The 22,596-nt window shown below is 45.7% G+C and overlaps 1 protein-coding gene across 4 annotated transcripts in view; it reads left to right on the top strand.

Annotated features, from left to right (window-relative positions):
• The window catches only part of KCNH2 (potassium voltage-gated channel subfamily H member 2), a 67,189-nt gene that overhangs the window by 8,134 nt on the left and 36,459 nt on the right, over window positions 1-22,596 (top strand). For 3 of the 4 annotated variants that reach the window (XR_003567220.1, XM_027841128.1, XM_027841127.1), the window contains exons 3-4: window positions 20,150-20,314; window positions 21,675-22,112. Coding sequence is in view for 3 of the 4 variants with exons in the window: in XM_027841128.1 (XP_027696929.1) it covers window positions 20,150-20,314; window positions 21,675-22,112 (603 nt within the window). In the remaining variant the exon portion in view is untranslated. Of the gene's footprint in view, window positions 1-8,752; window positions 8,800-20,149; window positions 20,315-21,674; window positions 22,113-22,596 lie in introns of those variants that run through there. The other variant, XM_027841129.1, reaches the window with a different exon arrangement.

Raw genomic sequence — 22,596 nt, 5'->3', positions numbered from 1 at the left:
CGGCACTTGCAGTGCCTCTTTTCACTTTCCTTTGTATTTGGGATCCTTCCCTTCTTTATCTTTTCTTTCTTCTTACATCTGTCCATCCTCTCATGCCTCCTGGACCTGCTGCCATCTTCCTTATCCTCAAGTTGCCTTCTTCCTTTGTCTGCCTCTGGCTCCCTGAGTCTCCGTCTGTCTCTGTAGTCTCCCTGTCCCCTTGTCCCCAGGAGCCTGTGCGTGGGTGGAGATGGGGGTGTCTCTGGAGGAGATCCTGTCGGTTTCTCGGCTCCAGCTGCAGGCCCGTTGCCATGGGAACAGGGTCAGAGGGCCCCCACTGCAGCAGCTTCAGCTGCCGGGGTGTAAAGGAGAGGGGCTGAGCTGGGGCTGATGGGGAGGGTAGGTGATTTAGGGCTTGAACTCCAATCCTCACCTACCCTTCTGCCCCTGCCCCCATCCCCTTCCTCCCTCCCTCCCTGGGGCAGCTAGTGCAGTGGGAGGGGATCCTTTCTCCAGTCAGTTCTCTGTACTTGTTCTCCCATTCTTCATTAACGGAGCTCCTAGATCCATTTTTCAACTCTTTACCTGTTTCCTCCCCCACCCCAGTTTTCTCTGTCCCCCTCATTCCTTTTCTTTTTAGCCTCCTTAACCCAGACCTCCACCATGGTATATTGAGTTGCAGCCACAGTTTCTCACTTCCCTCCTCCAGGGCTAGTTTCTCTCTGGGGTCAGACCCTCTGTTTCTCCACCACATTAAACATCCTCTGGGTAGGTCAATCCTGCCACCCCATATGATCCCAATGGGCTGTAGGCTGGAATAAAGTTGAAGGGGCTGAGAACCTTTACTTTGGAGCAGTACACGAGAAAAGAGGTTTTGTGGCGGGGAAAGGTTATCATTCAGATGATGCCGAGTGACCAAGATACCTTTTCTGTCTCTCCTGAGAAGAAAAATAGGTAAAAAAAAAAAAATTTGAGGAGAGATTGTTGGACACAAAGCAGAACTTATGAGACTGAAGGACTTGGAATGACTTGCTAAGAAAAGTGGAGAAACCTCCATAGATAGCTATGTTCATTGGACACATCATCCGTCTCTCATCCCCATGCCTTTGCACTGGCTGACCCTTAATTCCTGGAATGCCCTGCCCCCTCGTCTGTGACTCTTTGTTTTCCTTCTACTGTTTCCCACCTTCTATTGTTAATGTCTTTCAGATTCTCTTTGTTTACTAGGAATTTTTCTTGTGTGTACCTAGATATTTAGAGGATGTCTCCCTGTGAGAATGAATGCTCCTTGAGGGCAACTGGTTTTTGCATTTCTTTGTATCCCCCGAACTTATTTGTTGTTGCTTTGTGAGCAGTTAATAAATGCTTGTTGACTGCTGGACTGACTGAGGGACTGGGCTGTGTTATTCTGCCTCAGGACAGGGTTTGGAATCTGGTGATTTTCCCCAATCCATTTCAGGCTGTTGGACTCAGCAGGGTGGGTGAGTAATGAAGGTCCTGAATGTCAAAAACAATAACAACAACAACAAAAACAAAAACAACAACACAAAAAAACAACACAGTGCCCTGCAGACTCTGATTTGGGTTAAGGCACATGAGGACTGCTTCCCTCTGCAGCTCTAAGGTTCCCTTCTGCAGTCCAAGCCTGTAAAAGCCAAAGGGTTGGAAAGATGTTGGGAAGGGTTAGTGAGGACAGGCAGAAAGCTTGTGAGCTTCCCTGTTCCTGAACAGGGTGGGTGATTCTGCCTTTCTTGGGGGCTCCCAGGCTTTTTCCTCTATACCATTTCACTAGAGGGGGTGTGGCAGACATGACCTGATTTTGGGGATGTCTTCTCCTCCCCTCTCTTTCCTTCCTCCTGTGAGATCTGGAGAGTGTCCGGAGGGAGGCTCCTGGATGTTGTGTCTTCCGTATCCCCCAGAGAAAAGCTATGTAAATATTTGTGCAGAATGAAGCCCAGGCTAGGGATGTAGGAGCCAGGGAGCTGGGAGTCTGACCATGGCCTTGGGATGTACTGGGGAAGAAGATAGGAGTGGAGGAGGGTGGGATAGCAAGGCATTGGTGATGGAGGACAAAGAGTGGGGGCTGGAATGTTGGGGGAGCATGCTGGAGCTGGTAGCTGCAATATCGGAGCCAGGATCCTTTTCCTGATTCCATGTACTGTTTCAGCCCGACTTTGGATGTCTGAAATTCTGCAATTTGAGATTCATTCTTTGGGGTTTAGTACTGCTTTCTTCCTAGGGACCTCTTGTAAAATACAGATTTCCTAGAGTAGGAGAGGATTGTAGATTTAGAGCTGGAAGTGACCTTAGATGACATTTACTCCAACCGTCTCATTTTACAGATGAAGAAACTGAGACACAGAGAGGTTAGGAGGTTTATTCAAAATGAATGACAGAGTCAGGATTCAAATCCAGCCCCCCCTGACTTTAATCCCGCACGTTTCCCACTATACCACCTTGTCTTAGAGCTTCAGGGTTAAGTGAGTTAATTACCCAGAGCCATACAAGAGAGTAGTGATGCAACCAGCATCACAGACCCAGTCTTCAGTTCTACTGTTCTTTCTTATATACTATAATGCTTTGTGAAGGAACTTGTCTGGTGCTGCCTTTCAGAGAGAAGAACCTGGGACAATAATGGAACACTGGATGCCTGGGGGAAGGAGGTGTTGGGGGCACCTAGTGGAATGGGAGGAGAGAAGGGATTGGCCTAGCTACTTCAGCCTGAAAGTCCTCTTTTGGTCTTTTCTCCACCCCTTAGAGACTTTTCTGCTCTTGTGATTTGGTTATATTATACTTAAATGGTTCTGATTTTCTGTCCTGGCCTCACTGGATTGTAAAGAGTTTTAGGTCAGAAACAGCATTTTTTCCCTCTTCTGGATTTCCTTTTGACCTCTTCTCACCTCCTTCTCCCAGGGGTTTGGTACCCAGAAGGTACCTATTCCACTTTGAAGGAGGCTTTGTTGTATAATGGGGAAGAATATTAAACTTGAAATCAAGATGTGAGGTGACGCGTCTAGTTCAAGGAACTGTAATTATGCAGGCTTTGTTTGTCTGTTTTCGAAGACGACCAGTGGAATCACAGAGTGATGTCTTGACTTGCACATGAATTGGATTTAAGTGAGGCAGAGTTGCACAAAGTCATCAGCATTAGGCCAGCATAGCCAGATTGTAGAGGATGTGGAGGGGCATCAGGTATGGGAAGCCTGGAGGGATAGGGAGGGGGCAAGTTCAGATGCCATCTCTACCCCTAACTTGCAGTGTGACTTCGGGCAAATCATCTAACTTCTCTGTACCTCAGGATCCTCATGTGTCCTATGAGGGTGTGAATCTGCAAAGTCCTTTAAACCACAGAGTGTTAGAACTGGAAGAAACATTACTGATAGTCTGGGAGAACCTCTGAAGTGCATAGGACCTGCCCAGGTGACACAGCCACTTAACAGCAGAAAGGGGATTGCCATGAAGGTCTCCTCACTCTTGGTCAGGGGCTCCTCCCACTATACCATGCTCCCTCTGACAATTCTGTGTTTCTTTCCAGCTTATGTAATTCTGTGGCCAACAGGCAGATGTGTCAGGTTTGCGGCAGACCTAGAAGCAACAGGGGTCATGGGGAGTGTTTTCTAAGGAGGAAAGAGCAAGGTCAAGATGAAGAGAGGGCTGGGAAAATTCTGCTTATTGTTTCTGTGATGTTTGGGCTATGGCTCACTGTGAGGCCAAGGAGATGGTGGGGATATGGAGCCTGTTCACCAGCCTTTTCTCCGGTGGTAGAGTTGGGGTGAATGGGACAAAGCGGAAGGAGGATATTCTTCAAGAGTTCTTTTTTTGAGGGACAGCTAGGTGGTGCAGTGAATAGAAACTCGGCCTTGGAGTCAGGAGGACCTGAGTTCAAATCTGGCCTCGGACACTTGACATTAGCTGTGTGACCCTGGGCAAGTCACTTAACCCCGACTGCCTCACCAAAAAGCAAAAAAAGAGTTCTTTTTTTTCTTTTAAAAATTTATTATGTAGTTATTTTAAATATTTCTTAAAATTTTTTTGAGTTCTGAATTCTATCCCTCTCTCCAATTCCTCCCTCCAACCCCTCCCCTACCCATTGAGAAGGCAACAAATGTGATATCGATTATACATGTGAAGTCATGCAAAACATATTCAATATTAGCCATGTTGTTAAAAAAAAAAAGGAAAAAGAAAGAAAGAAAAAAATATATTTTGATCTGTATTCAGACTCTATCAGTTCTTTCTCTGGGGATAGATGGTATTTTTCATCATAAGTCCTTCGGAATTATCTTAGATTATTGTATTGATCAGAATAGCTACATCATTCACAGTTGATCTCCATATGATATTGTTACTATGTACAGTGTTCTCCTGCTTCTGCTCATTTCACTTTATATCAGTTCATATAAGACTTTCATGAGTTCTTTGGAGGTCAGTCAACGTGTAACTGGACTGGTGTGATAGGCTACTTTTGCTGGGGAAAGAGGTACATAGATTATTTTGGAAATGAGGCCCCTCTTAAAGGAGTTTTTTTTTTTGACTGGGATGCCTTATCCCAATTCTTTCTTGTATCCCTTTCCCTCATTTAGAGGGGGAGGCAGAGTGATGCCATGAAAGGTGTCATGAGGTTTCAGGAGAACTTTAGTCTAACCTTTAACAATGCCACCAGGTAGAACCCTATATCTAGGCCCAAGAGACAGCATGGTGTAGTGGATAGAGCACTTGGAATCAGGAAGACCTGGGTTCAAATCCCGATTTTGACACTTACTAGCTGTATGATCCTGGACAAATCATTTAACCTTTTTGTCCCTCATTTTCCTCATCTGTAAAATGAGGGGATTAGACTTGATGACAAGACGCTTAACCCTCTCAGTCTTTTTCCCTATCTGAAAAGCGGGGAAATACCCTCACAGAAGGCTTTGAATACATTAATGGAAGTAAAGTAAAAGTACAAAATACCATATATATGTAATATAAAGTTTAGCCAAGCCATGGGTCCTGCCCTCATGGAGCTTGTAGTCTAGTAGATTACTGAAACTCATTGGTCACTCCATCTACCAACTTGACCTAAATCAGTGGCTGATGAAAAGTTATCATAAGGGCATCCCCTCTATATTGTTTACCAATCCATTATAAAAGTAGAATGTTTTGTGTTAGGAATTAGCATTACAGTGATTAACTTGCGACTTGGGGGTGAGTAGGTACAGTAGCAGAAAGGTGCCTATCGTCAGATATTTCATGCTGGACATCTGATTCCAGTCCATCACCATTCATTTGGGTTTATATTTCTCTTTGCCTTCTCTGCCGCCACCCCCAACTGTATGATAGCTCACACCCTTCTTGCCTTCCATTTTTTAATTTTTTTTTTGCTTTTTTTGGTGAGGCAGTCTGGGTTAAGTAACTTACTTGCCCAGGGTCACACAACTAGTAAGTGTCAAGTGTCTGAGGCTGGATTTGAACTCAGGTCCTCCTGACTCCAAGGCCAGAGCTCCATCCACTGTGCCACCTACCTGCCCCGCCTTCCAATTTTGGGGGGAAGCAATTGGGTTTAAGTAACTTGCCCAGCGTCACACAGCTGGTAAATGTCTGAGGCTGAGTTTGAACTTCTCAGTCCTTCTCACTCCAGGACTGGTACTGTATCTACTATGCCATCTAGCTGCCCCTCCTTCCATTCTCTCCCCACAAGCTTCTTTCTTTACCTAGCTGCCCACAGTCTCAATAATAATAATAAAACAGTAACAACAATAACAACAACAATAATAATGCTTCAAGAGAATATACAGTGTCTTACACAAAATTGGTATTCAATAAATATTTGTGGATTAACTATGTCAATCTTTTCAAGGTGCTTTCTCATATACATATATAATATATACATATGTATTATATACACATATATATTTGTAGCGTGGTATTATGTAAAATGCTTTGGACATTGTGTTGGGAAATCTGTGTTTCTAAAAAAATTTATTTCATTAAATATTTCACAATTATATGTAAAAAAATTTTTAACACTGATTTTTAAAAATGTTGAGTTCTAAATTCTCTCCCTCCCTTTTACAACCCTTTTCCATCTTTGAGAAGGGAAGCAGTTTGATATTGATTATCCATGTGAGGTTATACAAAACATATTTCTATATTAGTCATGTTGCAAAAGAAGACACAAAATAAAACAATAAAAATAAAGAATGTTAAAAAAAGCATGCTTTACTTTGTATTCAGAGATTATCAGTTCTCTCTCTGCAGGTGGATAGTATTTTTCATCATGGGTCTTTGGAATTGTCTTGGATCATTGTTTTGATCAGAATAGCTAAGTGTTTCACAGTTGATCATCATACGATATTCTCTTGGTTCTGCTCACTTCACTTTGCATGAGTTCGTATAAGTCTTCCCAGGTTTTTCTGAAATCATCCTGCTCATCATTTCTTACAGCATAATAGTATTCCATCATAATCACATACCACAATTTGTTCAGTCATTGCACAATTGATGGGTATTCCCTTGATTTCTAATTCTTTGCCACCACAAAAAGAGCTGCTATAAATATTTTTAGGAAAGTAGGTCTTTTTTCTATTTTTAAAAAAAATTTCTTTGGGATGCAGACCTAGTAGTGGTAGTGCTGGGTCGAAGGGTATGCACAGTTTTATAGCCCTTTGGGTGTAGTTCCAAGTTGTTCTCCAGAATGGTTAGACTAGTTCACAACTTCACCAACAGTATATCAGTGTTTCAATTTTTCCACATCCCCTCCAGCATTTGTCTTTTCCTTTTGTGTTGTGTTAGCTAACCTGATAGGTATGAGGTAGTATCTCAGAGTTGTTTTAATTTGCATTTCTCTAATCAGTAATGATTTAGAATATTTTTTTCATGGGACTCTTGATACCTTTGATTTCTTCTTCTGAAAACTGCCTGTTCATATTCTTTGATCATTTATCAACTGGGGAATGGCTCTTATTTTTATAAATTGTCTCAGTTCCCTATACATTTGAGAAATGAGGTCTTTATCTGAGAAACTGGCTGAAAAATTTCCCCCTGGTTTCCTGTTTTCCTCCTAATTTTGACTGCATTAGTTTTGTTTGTACAAAACCTTTTTTAACTTCATGGAATCAGAATGATCTATTTTACTTCCCGAGATCTGTGTTTTTAATGACATTTTGAGATGAGCATTTATTAAGTGCCTACTATGTGCCAGGCACTGTGCTAAATGCTTTATAAATATTGTTATATTTGATCCTCACAACAAACTTGGGAGGAGTATGCTGTGTCCACTTTATAGTTGAGGAAACTGAGGCAGACAGAGGTGAAGTGACTTCTCCAGGGTCAAACAGCTAGTATGCGTTTGAGGCTGGATTGAACTTAGCTCTTCCTGATGCTAGGCTCAGCACTTCATGCACTGGGACACCTAGCTGAGTCAGGGTTCAACTCCTGACTCAAAGACTTATTTGCTGGATGACACTGGGCAAGTTACTTCCAAATGTGTTGTGAGTGCAAGGACTGTCTTTTTTTTTTTTTTTTTTTTAAGGCAGTTGGGGTTAAGTGACTTGCCCAGGGTCACACAGCTAGTAAGTGTCAAGTGTTTGGTCTGAGGCCGGATTTGAACTCAGGTCCTCCTGACTTCAGGGCCGGTGCTCTATCCACTGTGCCACCTAGCAAGGACTGTCTTACTTGTTTATTTGTATTCCCAGCACTCAGCACAGTGCTTTGCACGTAGCAAGCGCTTAATAAATAATTCATTCATTCGTTTATTATCTCTATAAGGGGGATAATACTAGCAATACCAATTTCACAGGGATTGCTGTGAGGATAGTACTTAAAGCTCTGTGGAAATGTGAGTTGGTTATTTACATCCATTGTATCATTTGATCTTACAACTCTAGTAGGTCTCAGCCAACAAGGATTTGTGTTTCTAAATAAGTTTTTACTGATATTTCTCCCATTATCCCTCCCCTCCCCCTCTTAGGAGGCCAACCCATATAAATATTTTTAAAAGACAACAAAAAGAAAAACAGGAATAGATTAGCATAACTGATCAATGCATCAAAGAAGGATTTATTAAGTGCTCACTATGTGCTATGGACTGATACAAAGAAAGGCAAGAAACAGGCTCTGCCCCTCAAGGAACTCACATTTTAATGGGAGAGAAAAATGTAAATAACTATGTATACATGCAAGAGATATATAGGTGGATGAAGGTAATCTGAAAGAGGAAGGCTTCCTACAGAAGGTGGGATTTGAGCTGTCTTGAAGGAACCCAGGAAAACTAAGAGGCAGAAGTAAGGAGGAAGGCATTCCAGGAATGAGGGACAGCTAGTGCAAAGACTTGGAGATGGGAAATGGCTTGTTTGGTTCAAGGAACTCAAGTAGGTCAGTGTAGTTGGATTGTAGAGGGAGGTAAGGTGCGAGAAGCCTGGAAGGGTAGGAAGGGGGCAAATTATGGAGAGCTTTAGATGCCAAATAGAAAACTTTGTATTTGGTCCTGGAGATAATAGGTAGTGGATGGAGTACATTGAGTGGAGGGGTGGGGGGAGGGGTGACATGGTCAGATCTGCATTTAAGAAAAATCACCTCAGCAATTGAGAAGTATACTATGGGAATGGACAAAGACCTGAGGGAGGGAGACCAGTTAGAAGACCTCTGCAGTAGTAGAGGCAAGAGGTGATGAGGACCTGAATTAGGGTTGTGGTTGTATAAGTGGAGAGAAGAGGATGTATGTGAGAGACGTGGTGTGGGTAGAAACGAGATTCAGCAACATATTGACTGCTTGAGGAAAGTGAGAGTGAGGAGTGAAGGATGACACCAACATTGTGAGCCTAAATGCTTCGGAGGATGGTAACCTGGAGAATTTTGTGGGGAAAGATAATGAGCTCTGTTTTGGAAAAATTGAATTTGGGATGCCTGTGGGACATTTAGTTTGAGCTATCCAAGAGGCTCAACGGAGATGCTAGGGCTGAATATAAAGATCTGGGAATCATCTGCATAGAGATGATAATTGAACCCATGGGAGCTGATGAGATCACCAAGTGAGATAGTATTGAGGAGAAAGGGAATGGGGGTGGGGGGGGAGCAGGCCAGAGCCTTGGAGAGACAGCTAAGATCAGTGGGAATAATGGAGATAAAGATCCAGCAAAGGAGACTGAGACCGAACAGTTGGGCAAATAGGAAAAGAACCACAAGAGAGCAGTGTCACAAAAACCTAGAGAGGAGAGATTCCAAAAGGAGACAAGGTCAGATGCTGCAGAGGATCTGCAAAGGTCAATGAGGCTAGGGACTGAGAAAAGGCCATTGGATTTGGAAATTAACAGATCTCAGGTAATTTTGGAGAAGCTGAATGAGGTCAGAAGCCAGATTGCAGGGGGATTAGAAGAAAGTGAAGGGAGAAGTGGGGTCACTGATTATGGGCTGCTTTTCTCAGAGGGTTTAGCCATGAAGGAGAGAGACGTATAGTATGGTAGCTAGTGGGGATGGTCGGATCAAATGAGGATTTTTAAGTGTGGGGGGACAGCGGGGGGGGGGGGAGGATGTGATTTCAAATCTGGCCTCAGACATTTACTAGCTGTATGACCCTGGGCAAGTCATTTAACCCTATTTGCCTCAGTTTCCTCATCTGTAAAATGAGCTGGAAAAGGAAATGGCAAACCACTCCAGTATCTTTTCCTAGAAAACCCCAAATGGGGTCACAAAGAGTTGTAATGACTGAAATGACTCTATAACAATAACAAACCAAAGAGGCGAGTGAAGATCGGGGAGAATTGTTCTAAGTCATTGAGTTTATCATCAGGCTGACTTGTATGTTCTACTGGGGGCTCAGGCTGTCTTCTTGAATCAAGTGGATAGGGGCAGCTAGGTAGCGCAGTGGATAGAGCACTGGCCCTGAAGTCAGGAGGACCTGACTTGACACTTACTAGCTGTGTGACCCTGGGCAAGTCACTTAACCCCAATTGCCTTAAAAAAAAAAGAATCAAGTGGATAGAAGTTTTTTTCTTTTCTTTTCTTTCTTTCTTTCTTTTTTTTAAAAAACAGGTATCTTCTCTGAATTAAAAAAATAGCAGTATTTAATCCTTGAGATTCAGTTGCAGGAATGTGTTATTGTACTGACTGAGGACTACAATTCAGGGGCTATGCTGATCACTCAGTCAATCAGCAAGTAAATATTGATTGTCTGCTAAGCATTCCATATTCTACTAGTGACAAGTTGTGTGGTCCAAATGGGAAATACAATAGGTAGAAAAGAGAGATCGGTATGAACTGGGGTGGTTAGGGAAAGTTTTAAGCAGAAGGTGGGATATAAGCTGGACTTTGAAGGATGAAAAGTATTTGAATAGAGCAGAAGGGAGGAAAAATAGGATTGAAAGCACAGAGGTGGAGATGACCATATTGAATTTGGAGGAGAGTGAGGAAACTGGCTTGACTCTAGTAGAGAGTGGGACCTGGGAGAAGCAGAAAGTAAGGTTTAGTAGGTAATACTTTTTTTGTTTATACATGTTTATACAAGAGTTTTAATCCTGACACATTTCTTTTCTTGTCACAATCCTATGACATAAGTAGTGTATTTTTTATTCTCATTTTACACTTGAAGAAACTGAGGCTCAGAGAGGTTGCGTGACTTGTGCATGGTCACCCAACTAATAGATTTTTATCTGAGATCCTAGGATCATTGACTTAGAGCTGGAAGGGACAGGTCACCCAGTTCAATTTTCTTATTTTACAGGTGAGGAAACTGAGACACAGAGGGGTTAGATGACTTGTCCAGGATCACATAGGTAATAAGTGTCTGAGGCAGTTTTTGATCTCAGGTCTTCTTGGTTCCAAGGCTAGTGCTTTTCTGTGTTATGTAGCTGTCTCTTAAAAAAAAAAGCTAGAAGAAATTTGGGGGGTCATCAAGTCCTACCCTCTTATTTTACAGATGAGGCTGACAAAGGTTGAATGACCTGCCCAGGGTCCACACACCTAGTGTCTGAGGCATGGTTTGAACTAACATCTTCCTGATTCCAAGCCCAGAAACCTTTGGAGCTAAGATTCAAACCCAGATCTCCTGACTCCAAGTCATTGAATTTTCCCATTGAATTATCAAGAGCCTCGAGGAATTTGTATTCGGTGTGGTAGGAAAGGGAAATGTTGTAGTTTTTGAGCAAGGGGTGGTGGTGTGAGGACACAGCAGTTTTAGGAAGATTGTTTTGGCAGCGGTATGCAGAAAGGATTGTTGGGGGGAAGGGAAGGGAGTCGGGGAGACCAGTTGGCAGTCATTATTGTAATCCAGGTGTGAAGTGATGAAAGTCTGTGCTAGAGTGGTGTGAAAAATGGCAACACAGAAAATGTGTTTGGGGGCTTAAGGTTGGATAGAGAGATTAGTCTATAGCAAGAGAAAGGTTCTTCATGAGCTAGTGTGGTGGCAAGCTCACAGGTGTATCACAAGTTTAAAAGATGTATGGAAATTGAGGAGTGGGATGCTCATGGCCTTTGGATTGCTAAGTCTCTGTCGCCTCATCCTTCTCTATCTCGCTTTCGGTCCTCTCTACACCCCTCCAGGTCTCTGACCTTACTCGGCAGTGGGGTATGAGCTCTTGACACCGTGAAAGGCTGTCGTTTTCTCTCTGACCTCTGCCTTCAAGTACTCAAGAGAGACCTTGGGCCTTTCTGGTCCCCACTAACCCCTGGGATTCTCTAGTTGCCCATATCCTAGAACTTTTCTTATTCATTGCTGACCTTGGGGCCCCAGAACCTCTTTGACCTTCCCCCATCTCTCACCTCCTTCTCCACACTTGCCTCTGCTGTAAGTGGGATGTCAGCAACACTATGGCCTCAGACCAGGAGCTGCTGTTTCTGCTGCCTCTTCCTGTCGCCGCCACCAAGCTAAATATAACCTGACACCACACAGCTAGCCCTGAGCCGGAGACAGCATCTTTTGCTGGGGGCGGACAGGGACCGGGGTTGAGCCCCTGCTCTCCAGTCTCAGCCTGGCTCTAGGATTGTCCCCAGGATCATCCCTCCTACCTAGGAGGGACTGGAGTGGGGCAAGGGGCAAGAACAGTGACCTTCCCTTGGGTAATACCAGCAGGGGTAATACTTTCTTCTATTTATATAGGAGCTGATGTTTTCCCAAGTATTTTCCTGGCCTTCATCTTATTAAATCTTCACAATGAACCTGTGGGGTAGATAGGGCGGGATGATTTTCTCCCTTCCCTGCCTCTTACAAATGAGGAAACTGCAGCCTAGAGAGAGAGGTAAATAACTTGGCCAAGGTCACATAGCAAGACAGTGTCACAGCTGGGACTTGAACTCAGACCTCCTGTCTCCAAGCTCAGTGCTCTTCCCATCATACCATGCTGCTTCCCCTGGGGGAAATTCAGTTCAGCAAACATTTAAGACCCAAATTGCTGTCTTGCTTCCCCTACCTCCTCTATTTACTTCCGTTCTCAAGGTCACCCTTGCCATCTGCCCCTGCAAACCCTAGAATCATTATTGACCCTGCCCTCCCCCGGCTCTGAAGGTTGTGGAATACACATACGGTACAGTGGAGCATCGCTTGCTTCCCTAAGAGTTGTCCCCGGCTGGGCGAGGCCCAACTGATGCAGCAGGGCCCGGAGGCGCTGAAAGGGAATCAGGGTTTGGGGAAATGAGCAGCTGCAGGGTGGATGGCTCTGTGTGTGTGTGTGTGTGTGTGTTGGCATTAAATGAAAACGACAGATTATGTGCTGATGAATTAACACATAGTATTTGGGAGCCTGCAGCTCAGACACTTTCTGCAACTGGATTGTGTTTGCCGACTCTTGCTGATTTCTCCCGTGTCTCCCCACTTCTGTTTAACCATCTCTCTTCTCTTTCTTGCCCCCTTCCTCCTCGCCCCCCTCCCCACCTCGCTCTCTCTCCCCTTACCTGCTTCTGTTCTTATCCTATTTTTCCTTTCCCATTTTTGCTTAACCCATTCCCTTAGAGCCAGGGTTAGGGATTTGTGTGCCTAAGGCGAGATTGGAAAATTTGATCTTCCGTGTATTACTGTCCACCAGAGGCTCTAAGCCTTTACGGTGACATGTGAGATTTAAGATCACAAAATAAATACCTGTGTGCTATGGAGACTGGGGGTGTCTGGCATTAAAATACGTGCATTTAAAAAAAGGAATGTTACAGAAGCATATTTGGTCTGCCCCTACTTCTACCAAAAAACAAAAATAACCCACTTCAAGTCATGCCAGAGGCACTTGCCTACCTTGTTGCCCTCTGGTCCCAAGTGATCTCTCCATCCCCTTCTCTACATTTAATCCTCATTGTTGCTCCCATCTCTATGTCTATCCTCATCTTCTTCCCTACCTCTTGGGTGGTTTGAGGAAAAAACCTTGGACTAGAAGTCAGGAGACTGAGGTTCAGAGCAAACAGTATTACAGGATTTAGAGCTGGAAAGCGCTCTTAGGGATCATCTTGTCCAACCCCCTTTTTTTGCAGATGAGGAAACTGAGGCCTGTAGATATGAGGTGACTTGCCTAGGATCACGTAGATCTAGGATTTGAACCTGCTACTATGTCGTTGGTCTTGGGCAGATTTGTCCTCTGGGTCTCAGTTTCCTCCTTTGTAAAAGTGGGCATCAGTGAGAGTAATGGGCTTGGTGGGTCATGGAGGTTAATGGTCTCAATGTCCAGAGGGCAGTGCATTATCCACTCCATAGGCTTGGTGTGAGGACAGCCTTTTGTAAACTGTTGAGTGCTATGTAAGTGAATTATTCTTGTGAGTTCCTGTTAATCCTAACCTTTGTTACCATCCCTACTCCTTTCTTTTGCTTCTCCTTTTCCAATTCTGTCTCCAATTCTGGAGCCTGCCTTCTGGGAAAGGATGATGCCTTCAGTTATAGGAATGATAGGGGAAGGGATAGATGTAAGGGCAGCTGGGTTGAGTGACCAAATTTATTGAGGCTGTGAATTTGTAACCGAGAAACCATGGCCAGAGGGTTCCTAGCTGGGTTGTGTATGGTGAGGGGGGTGAGTAGGGGGAGGAGATCTGTTTCTGGAGCTGTGCCCCTTTGTTCTTTTTGTTGAGAGCATATTGGGTTTTCTTGTATTTAAACCCTGTCTGTCCCTTTGGTTTTTGGAAGAAAAATTTTCTGGTTGTGAGAGGCTCTCATGGCCCTTCCTCAAAAGTGGGTCAGCTAGGTAGTGTGGTAGATCTTAGAGCTGCTGAGCCCAGGCCTTTGGACACCGAGTCTTTTAGTTTTCACTTTGTTACCATCTGCGTACCTTGTGCCAGAGAAGAGATGGGTAAGAATGCCTAAGGTCCCCTGCTCTGGGGCATTCCAGGAACCAGATGGTATTGGGTCCCACAGAGAGCTCTTGGTCTGTGCTCAGCTGGCCACCACAGTGCCCCCTGAGCCAGTTCTCCTCTGGTGCCTGGGTAGCAGGGGAGCACATGGTCCCTGACCCTATATTTATTCCTGCTTCTTCCTGATGTCTAGTCCTGGTCCTTGTCTAGTGTCCATCCCCCACCCCTCTATTCTCCCGAGAAGATCTCGAGATTATTGGACTGAGGCTGCCATGAAGTGGTTCTCAGTGGTACTACAGCTCTGAGTTCTGGGGAGGTTCCAGCCCAGGTGGCAGTGTGCCAGCCCGGGCCTTGCCAGGGCCTGGTGCTCCTCTGCATTTACTGTGATCCCATCCTCGACTCTGTTTCCTCCACTTCCCAGGGGAGCCAGGCTGACTGGAGCCATATGGGGCTAGGCGATGTGAGGAAGAAAAGGAGTAGGAATGAAGGCCCAGGAGAGATGGGATGCAGGAGCTGGGGCTTGGGGCATTGCTATACCTTGCAACCACATACACATTCACACACATATCTAATTCAGATTTTTATTGCTCTATTTTTCACATCATCTTTGTTTTCCAATATACTCCACCCCTCTCAGAGATCCATCCCTTGTAATAAAGAATTAAAAAAACTCACCGAAACTAACCAGCACATCAGCCCAGTCCAATATTGTACACAGTGTTCCATACTCAAAGGTGTCCACCTCTGCTGAGAAAGGAAGGAGGTACATTCTCGTTTACCTTCTTTGGGGCAGAGCTTGGTCACCATAATTCTGCTGCAGTCAATTTTGTGTTGTTTGTTCTTTTTTTTCATAATTCTTTTTTTTTTTAAATTTTTTTGGTGAGGCAATCAGGGTTAAGTGACTTGCCCAGAGTCACACAGCTAGTAAGTGTCAAGGGTCTGAGGCTGGATTTGAACTCAGGTCCTCCTGATTCCAAGGCCGGAGCTCTACATACTGCGCCACCTAGCTGCCCCTTGTTTTTCTTTTAATTTACATTGCTGTAGGGGTTGCGTATATTGTTTTCCTGCTTGCTTCACTTTGTGTCAGTTCAAAGAACTCTTCTTATGCTTTTCTGTATTTTTCATTCTCGTAATTTCTTACAGTACTGTAATATTCCATTGCATTTGATGGACCATAATTTGTTTAGCTATTTCCTCAATTGATGAGCATCTACTTTGTTCTTTGCTACTACAAAAAGTGCTGATATAAATATTGTGGTGTATATGGAAACTTTCTTTTTGTTGTTCTGCTTTGGGGGTCTGTGCTTAGCAGTGGCCTTTCTAGGTCAAAGGAAGTGGATTTTTTTTTTTTTTACCACTTTCTTAGCATAGTTCCAAGTACCTTGAAACCTTATTTAAAACCAGTACAAATCATTATTTTCATCACTGGAATGCATATTGTTTTCATATCTGGAATACCCTTCCCTCTCATCTTCACTTCTTAGACTTCTTTACTTCTTTCAAGGCTCAGCTTGGATGCCACCTCCTCTAAGAAGCCTTCTGAGATCTTCCTAATTGTTAGTGTTTGCTCCTTCCTCAATTTTCCATGTATTCTGTCAGCCTACTTGATAGAGAGCCAGTCAGGAAATCTATGGCTCACGTTCTGCCTCCAATGCAATATTGTATGACCATGGCAAGTTGGAATTAGGGTTAGCTCTCAAACAACTCTGAGACCCTAAATTATAGACAGGTTGCTGACCTGCATCAGTAGACGGAGCTTTCATGTCAGCAGTTACCTATACTGACTGGAAATTGGTGGGTGACAGATTTAGGATTAATGAAAGCAAAAAAAAAATTTTTTTTGAACAATTAGAGCTGCCCCAAAGTATAATGGGATGATTGAGGTACTGTGTTCCTCATCACTGGAAATCTTCAAACTTTTGGGGCTACTATTCCTAGTCAGACACAGAATGGATTACATCATCTTTATGATCCTTTCCAATTTTGAGATTCTGTTCTTACCCAACTGGCCATTACCCCCACTGAACCACAGGCACTGAACCCCTCACCTTCACTGGGTCTAACACTCCCACTTTCCCCTGGATCTTCAGGCCATAATCCTCACTGAATTCTTGTCACTGAGTTCATTACTTCTATTGAACCTCAGACACTTCCACTGACCCTGACACGAGCCCTCGACTTCCCACCTCCAATGACGTCTCAATCAAGGACTTTGTGGCACTAATGGACGTCACCCATACTTACCACTAGACTTTGGTGTCATCACCCCTACTGACATTGGGACCCATAGCCCATCACCTCCACTGACCCTTAGTTCCTCCCCCCAAATGGCATGAAAATACTTGATCCACCTTCAAGAGCCCATCACCCCCTTATCCTCCAAGTCCATGATAACATCCAAAATTTGTATAATGCTTTAATGTTTTCAGGGTGCTTTATAGATTTTATTTCATTAGATTCTCACAACAACCCTGTAAAGTAAATGGTATTATTATTCCCATTTGACAGATGAGGAAACTGAGGCTGAGAGAGATTAAGTGACTCACAGCTAGTAAATATCTGAGTCAGGGTTTGAACTTGGGTCTGCTGATTCCAGGTCCAGCACTCTATTTACTATGTGACCTAGTTACGCCTTTAGCTATTAATCCTTACTGACCTCTTGACACTGAATCTATTACCCTCCCTGACCCCATATACTAAATACATCCCTTTCACTGACTCCAAAGACTATCAGCCTCTTACCCTTATTGATCCCTGGACTCTCAAGTCTGTCACTGAGACTGAACCCATCAGTCACATTGACTCCCAATGAAACCATCACTTCCATTGATCCCTGGATACTAAGTCCATCACCCTTAATGACTTCCCAGACCTTTATGTTATCACTGCCACCCCCACCCCTCCCACCCAGCCACTGGATCTTCAGCCCACATCCCTCATTGAGTCTTCAATGTTGAGCACATCATGCTCACTGATTCCTAAATCCCTATTTAGTCCTCAGTCCATTGCTTCTTGAGACACTGAGCCCATTGACTTGCAGACACTGTATCCACCCCCAGTGACACTCATTGAGCCCATAGCTTCTACTGATTTTTAGGTAATGCATCTAGCTTCCCTGGTTTCCACCTCCCTCAGTGCTCCCAGGCCTTGCCGTTGGACATAGTTGGAAGTTGCCTGCGGTGCCCAGATCTTGGCCGTCCCCATGTCCTGCCTTTTTTGTCTGGCAGGCATAGCTGCTGCTGCCCCTACTTCAGTCCCCAGGGACCCTAGGCACACCCCTCCCCCTCCCACCTGCCCTAGCTTCAACTCAGAGACCTTGTTTGCAGAACGGCCTGTCTTGTCTGGCTCACAGATGGGAGGGAGCTGACTGTAGGCATTGGCACGGCCCCAGGTAGGTCTTAACTGACCCATCATCGGGGGCTGGTGGGTGGGGGGCATCTTGGAGATGCTGGGCAGAAAGAAGAGAAAAAAGATAAAGACACTCTTTCCCTCCCTTCCCCTTTAGAGCTGCCGATTCTTTTTCCTCCTAAACTCTATCTCCCTCAGCCATCAGGCACTGCTCCAGCTTACATTTTTGGAATAACCAGAACTTTGGACACATTCAGGAAATATTTTCCTTCAACTAATTCAGTCAAACCACCAGAGCCAGGGCGCCCTGGGATGTAGGGGTGAGAAAGGAGCAAGGCTGGTTAGCTATGGTGGCTCATGTTTGGGGTCCCTACTGCCATGAGGTTGGGGAGAACTGAGAGAGCTGGAGCTTTGAGCTAGAGACATCTGGAGGGTTCTCATTTCTAGGCTCTGGGTTCTCATATTGAACTGTCTGGGCTGTGTAGGGTTCACAGGATCTGGACCTCTATGATTAGGGTGGGGAGATGTGATTTTCCAGATAACCTGTCAAAGGGTTCTCAGTTCCAGACTTGAGGAGTCTCTGAGCCCAGGTTGCTAGGGCAATCAATATGTGTGATTTCAAGGGTCTCTAGAACCTGTGGGTTGGAGGTCCCCTGGGTCTCTGGCCATTCTGTTGGGCCACTGGCCAGGGCCAGTCCCCACTCCAGCTGCGGCTGGCCACAGCCATATTTGGGCATAAACTCTAGGCAGACTGTCGGAGTTCCAGGCAATCTCCTGGCCCAGCCCCCAGAGCCTCCCAACTCCACAGCTGTGCTTTAGGTACGGTGGGGGCTAAGAAATCGGGGGTTTGGGACAGGTTTGGGGCAGAAGCAGATAGAAGGAAGAGGCATCCTGATCTGTTACTCCTGGGGTGGCCCTGAAGGCCAGGGATACAGGGTGAGTGGGAGGTTTTTTTGGTGGGGATGCTACCCGTAGCCAGCCACTCCACTCCTTTGGCCCATCCTCCTTATCTCTAGCATCTTTTCTCTGCTCTCCACTCCCCAACTTGGCTTCAATGGATCTCATTCCATAGGATTAACCCACAACTATCAGAAGGCCCAATCTGATTAGTGTCTTTATCCTTCTTCATTTACTCCCCCCAATTTCAAAGGAGTAGGGTGGAGGAAACACTGCTCATTCCTATCTGGTCCTTTTACACTGATCCTGAAGTGAATTCTTCTTCCGTCAGGGTTGTATGGCAGAGAGATAAACAGAAAGTGCTGCTTAGCTCAGGGACCTGGTTAAACCAAGGCTTCTTATAGTCCTTGAACAGTGACCTGCTTAGGACTGGTCAGCCCTTGCCATGTGATTTCAAAGGATTCTCACCTCAGTCTTTGTGAATTTGGAGCCAGGCACTAAAGTAAGGGAGTGGGCTGCAGGAGGGTGGGAGATAAGAGCAGGAAGTTAAAAGGGGATCTGAATATGGGAGAAGGGTCTGTGTACATAGTGGGGCACAGTGTCCACAGTCATCACTACTACTACAGTCTGTAATACTGTCACCATCAACACCACTCCCAATCATCGCTACCAGTATGACTACCATTATCATCATAATTGCAGTTATCTCCATCACTTTTGCTATTATCAATACTGAGCTGATTGATATCATCAATACTGACCATGATTTTGTTGGGAATTCTTGGGAGAGGATATTCTCTCCACCCATGTAGATCAGCAACTCTTCTGTAGCTTAAGGGTTTTAGAGCATTGCCTGAAGCTCAGAGGGTTAGTGACTGTCCCAGTGTCACTTGGTGTCAGAGGCCATGATGAGGTCATCTCTCTATGTACTATCCCACAATACCCTTCACTGATTTATCAATTAATATGGACCCATGCAAAGGGTGCATGATGCTTTACTAGGTACTGTAAGGGAGGACCAGTGGGAGACACCAGATGTGGTAATGTGATCATTCCTGACAAGCCAGATTAACATAAAGTCAGGATAATGAAATGAATCATTTTGGGGGCATGGAATGTGGAGAAAGCCCTAGTTATGTTGGTAAATGTGAGGGGGTGAATAATTTTCTCCTTTACCAGCTTTAGTTTACCTGTTGTAAGGGCTTCAGTGACTGAACACAGCTATTGAGCCTGAGCCTGAGTGAAATATAGAGATGGAGTGAGAGATCAATCAATAAACATATATTAAGCACCTACTATGTGCCAGGCACTGTGCTAAGTGCTGGGGATACAAAAAGAGGCAAAAGACCCTGCCTTCCAGGAGCTCACGACATAAAGAGACATATAAACAAAGATACAGAAACAAAGACAAAGCAAGGGAGGAATGAGAAAAAAGGCAGATAATAGAGGCCAAGAGACAGACTGGACAGGAGAGAGATGGGCAGCAAAACAGATGAACTGAGAAGGGCGATGGACGGATGGAGGTAGAGAGACAGAAAAGGGCGGATGCTGCTGAGACCCTTTTAGCTTTGGGGCATTTCTCTTGCTTATCTTGGTGCCTGACTCCTAAGCACAGGGTGCTAGTGACTGCCATTCAGGGGAGGGGGTCACTCACCCCTGCCCTTCGCAATGCCCTGGGTCTGCCCCTTAGGCAGCTGCTTCCTGTGCCTGGTGGACGTAGTTCCTGTGAAGAACGAGGATGGGGCTGTCATCATGTTCATCCTCAACTTTGAAGTGGTGATGGAGACAGAGCTGGCGGGGTCCCTGGCCTGTGACACCAACCACCGTGGCCCTCCCACCAGCTGGCTGGCCCCAGGTAGGTGCTCATCTTCTTTGCCTACCTCCCTGGGATGTCCTGGGTCTGTACAGTGCACTGCTCACCCCCATGCAATTGCCTTCAGCATTTTCCACCCTGGGGATCACAGCAGGAAGGAGAAGGTGCTGGGGGCAGGTCAGCATTTGTTGTAGAAGGTGAGAAGAAATCACATTAGGTGCCGTTTGGTTCAGGCAGGTTTCCTTGGAAAGGGCACTGGATGGGGAGTGAGAGGGCTTGGCTGAAGTCTTAGCTGTGCCATTGCTTGTGTGGCCTTGGGCAAGTCACTAAGCTCTTCTGGGCCTTGGTTTCCTCATATATAAAATGAAAGGAGTTTGACTAGATGATCTCAGCCCTTCTCAGCTCTAGATCCTTGGGTGCTGGGCCAGTTGTCAGATGGACTTATCACTGGACTCGGTGGAGTCAGGGTGAGGAAGCCTTATGGGAGGTCCCTTTGCTGACCTGTGATGGGCCAGCTAGTGAGCTGTCTTTACTTAGGTTGGTGTCTCTGTTTTCCTTTAAGCATATCCCTCCTTTTCCTTAAAGACTTCTAAGGGCATCAAACCAGGAGTCAGGAGACTTGGGTTCTAGACCCAGCTCTGCCACTGACTGGCTGTATGACTGTAAGGGAGTCATTTGACTACTTTGAAACTCGGCTTTCCCATCTGGGAAATGGGGACCATAAATGGGGATAATAACCTCTACCCTCTCTATCTCACAGAAGGTGTTGTGATGATCAAACAAGCTGCCTAACGGGAAAGTGTTTGGGGAATTAATTGTTTATTTTTAGGAGATCATACAAATACTCAAAGGATTTGGGATTTCATTGGCTTAGGGAACAGCCATCATGTGAAATCTTTCTATTAAGGCAGATCACAACTGATCTGTGACTTAGTAGATGAATACTAGGGAGCTATCTGAGTTCACATTATTTGACAGATTGACTGACCTGTTTGGGGCTATGCAACTAGTAAGTGTCAGAAGTCAAATTTGAATCCAGGACTTCCTGGCTCCAAGTTCAGCACTGTCCACTCTGCTCTATTGACTTTCTAATTATTATTGTGCTGGGATTGTTCTTCCTCTTTCCAACCTTCTCCTCTCTCTTTGCTGTGTTGCAGTGATTGCCTCAGTTTCCCCTTTGGGGGATGACGGGTGCCCTTGGGTAAGGGTCAGGTTAGATTATCTCTTAGGTGCCTTCTAACTCTGAAATTCTGTGGTTCCATGAGTGGCCCGAGGCAGCAGCTGGGACACTGTCTCTCTGGCTGGGGTTGGGTGTGAAGAAGGGCCTGGGGGGGGGGGGGGGACTCCCGGGGGTCCTGTGGGTACTGTGATTCTGACCATCTGCTTGTTTCACCTTCCACAGGTCGTGGCCGGACCTTTCGACTGAAGCTTCCGGCACTTCTAGCCCTGACGGCTCGGGAACCATCCCTCCGGCCTGGTGGTCCCAGGGCTCCAGGGGCAGTGGTGGTGGATGTGGACCTGACTCCAGCCCCTCCTAGCAGCGAGTCTCTAGCCCTCGATGAGGTGACATCTTCACTAGATAACCATGTGTCAGGGCCTCCTGGCCTGGCTGAGGAGCGTCGTGCTCTGGTGGGGCCTGGCTCCCCCAGTAGTGTACCTCTTACCCACTCCTCACCTCAGACCCAGAACCTCAACCCTGATGCCTCAGGCTCCAGTTGCAGTCTGGCCCGGACCCGCTCTCGTGAGAGCTGTGCCAGCGTCCGACGAGCATCTTCTGCCGATGACATTGAGGCCATGAGGGCAGGCACGATGCCCCCACCCCCCCGCCACGCCAGCACTGGTGAGGGGGCTGGCTGGGGTCCCAAAGGCTGGGGTGGGGAATCCATCCCTAGGCTGGGGGAACAGGCAAAGAGGAACAGCTCCCATCAGGAGAGGGGCTAGGATAATGAAAAGGATGATCTGGGGCTCACTGCTGCTCAGGAGTACAGAACGGCAGGAAGTCTGGGAGCTCTGTGTGTCTGTGGCCACAGATGGGGTTCCTGCCTCCCTTTGTCCCAGCCCCTTCTCCATCTGTTGCCCATCCTCCCCCTCACTCTTTCCATTCCTGCTCTCTTGTTTGCTCCATCCCCACAGATTCCCCTTCCATGCCAGTGAGATGGGAAATCCCATTAGCCACTTATTTAATCCCATTAAGTGTCCATTCATCCCATTAAATGCCCATCCCATTACCTTCTCCAACTCAAAAGACCTTTCCTGGCATCTGGATCTCTAGAACTTGAATCTGAGGGGTGCAGCGGTTGTAGCATTCTTCAGGTCCAGCTGCT

The sequence above is a fragment of the Vombatus ursinus genome, unplaced genomic scaffold, assembly GCF_900497805.2.
Source record: "Vombatus ursinus unplaced genomic scaffold, bare-nosed wombat genome assembly UNPS02014852.1, whole genome shotgun sequence".
Taxonomy (NCBI): Eukaryota; Metazoa; Chordata; class Mammalia; order Diprotodontia; family Vombatidae; genus Vombatus; species Vombatus ursinus.
Note: the sequence above shows the minus strand (reverse complement) of the source record. Positions and strands in the feature narration are given on the sequence as shown.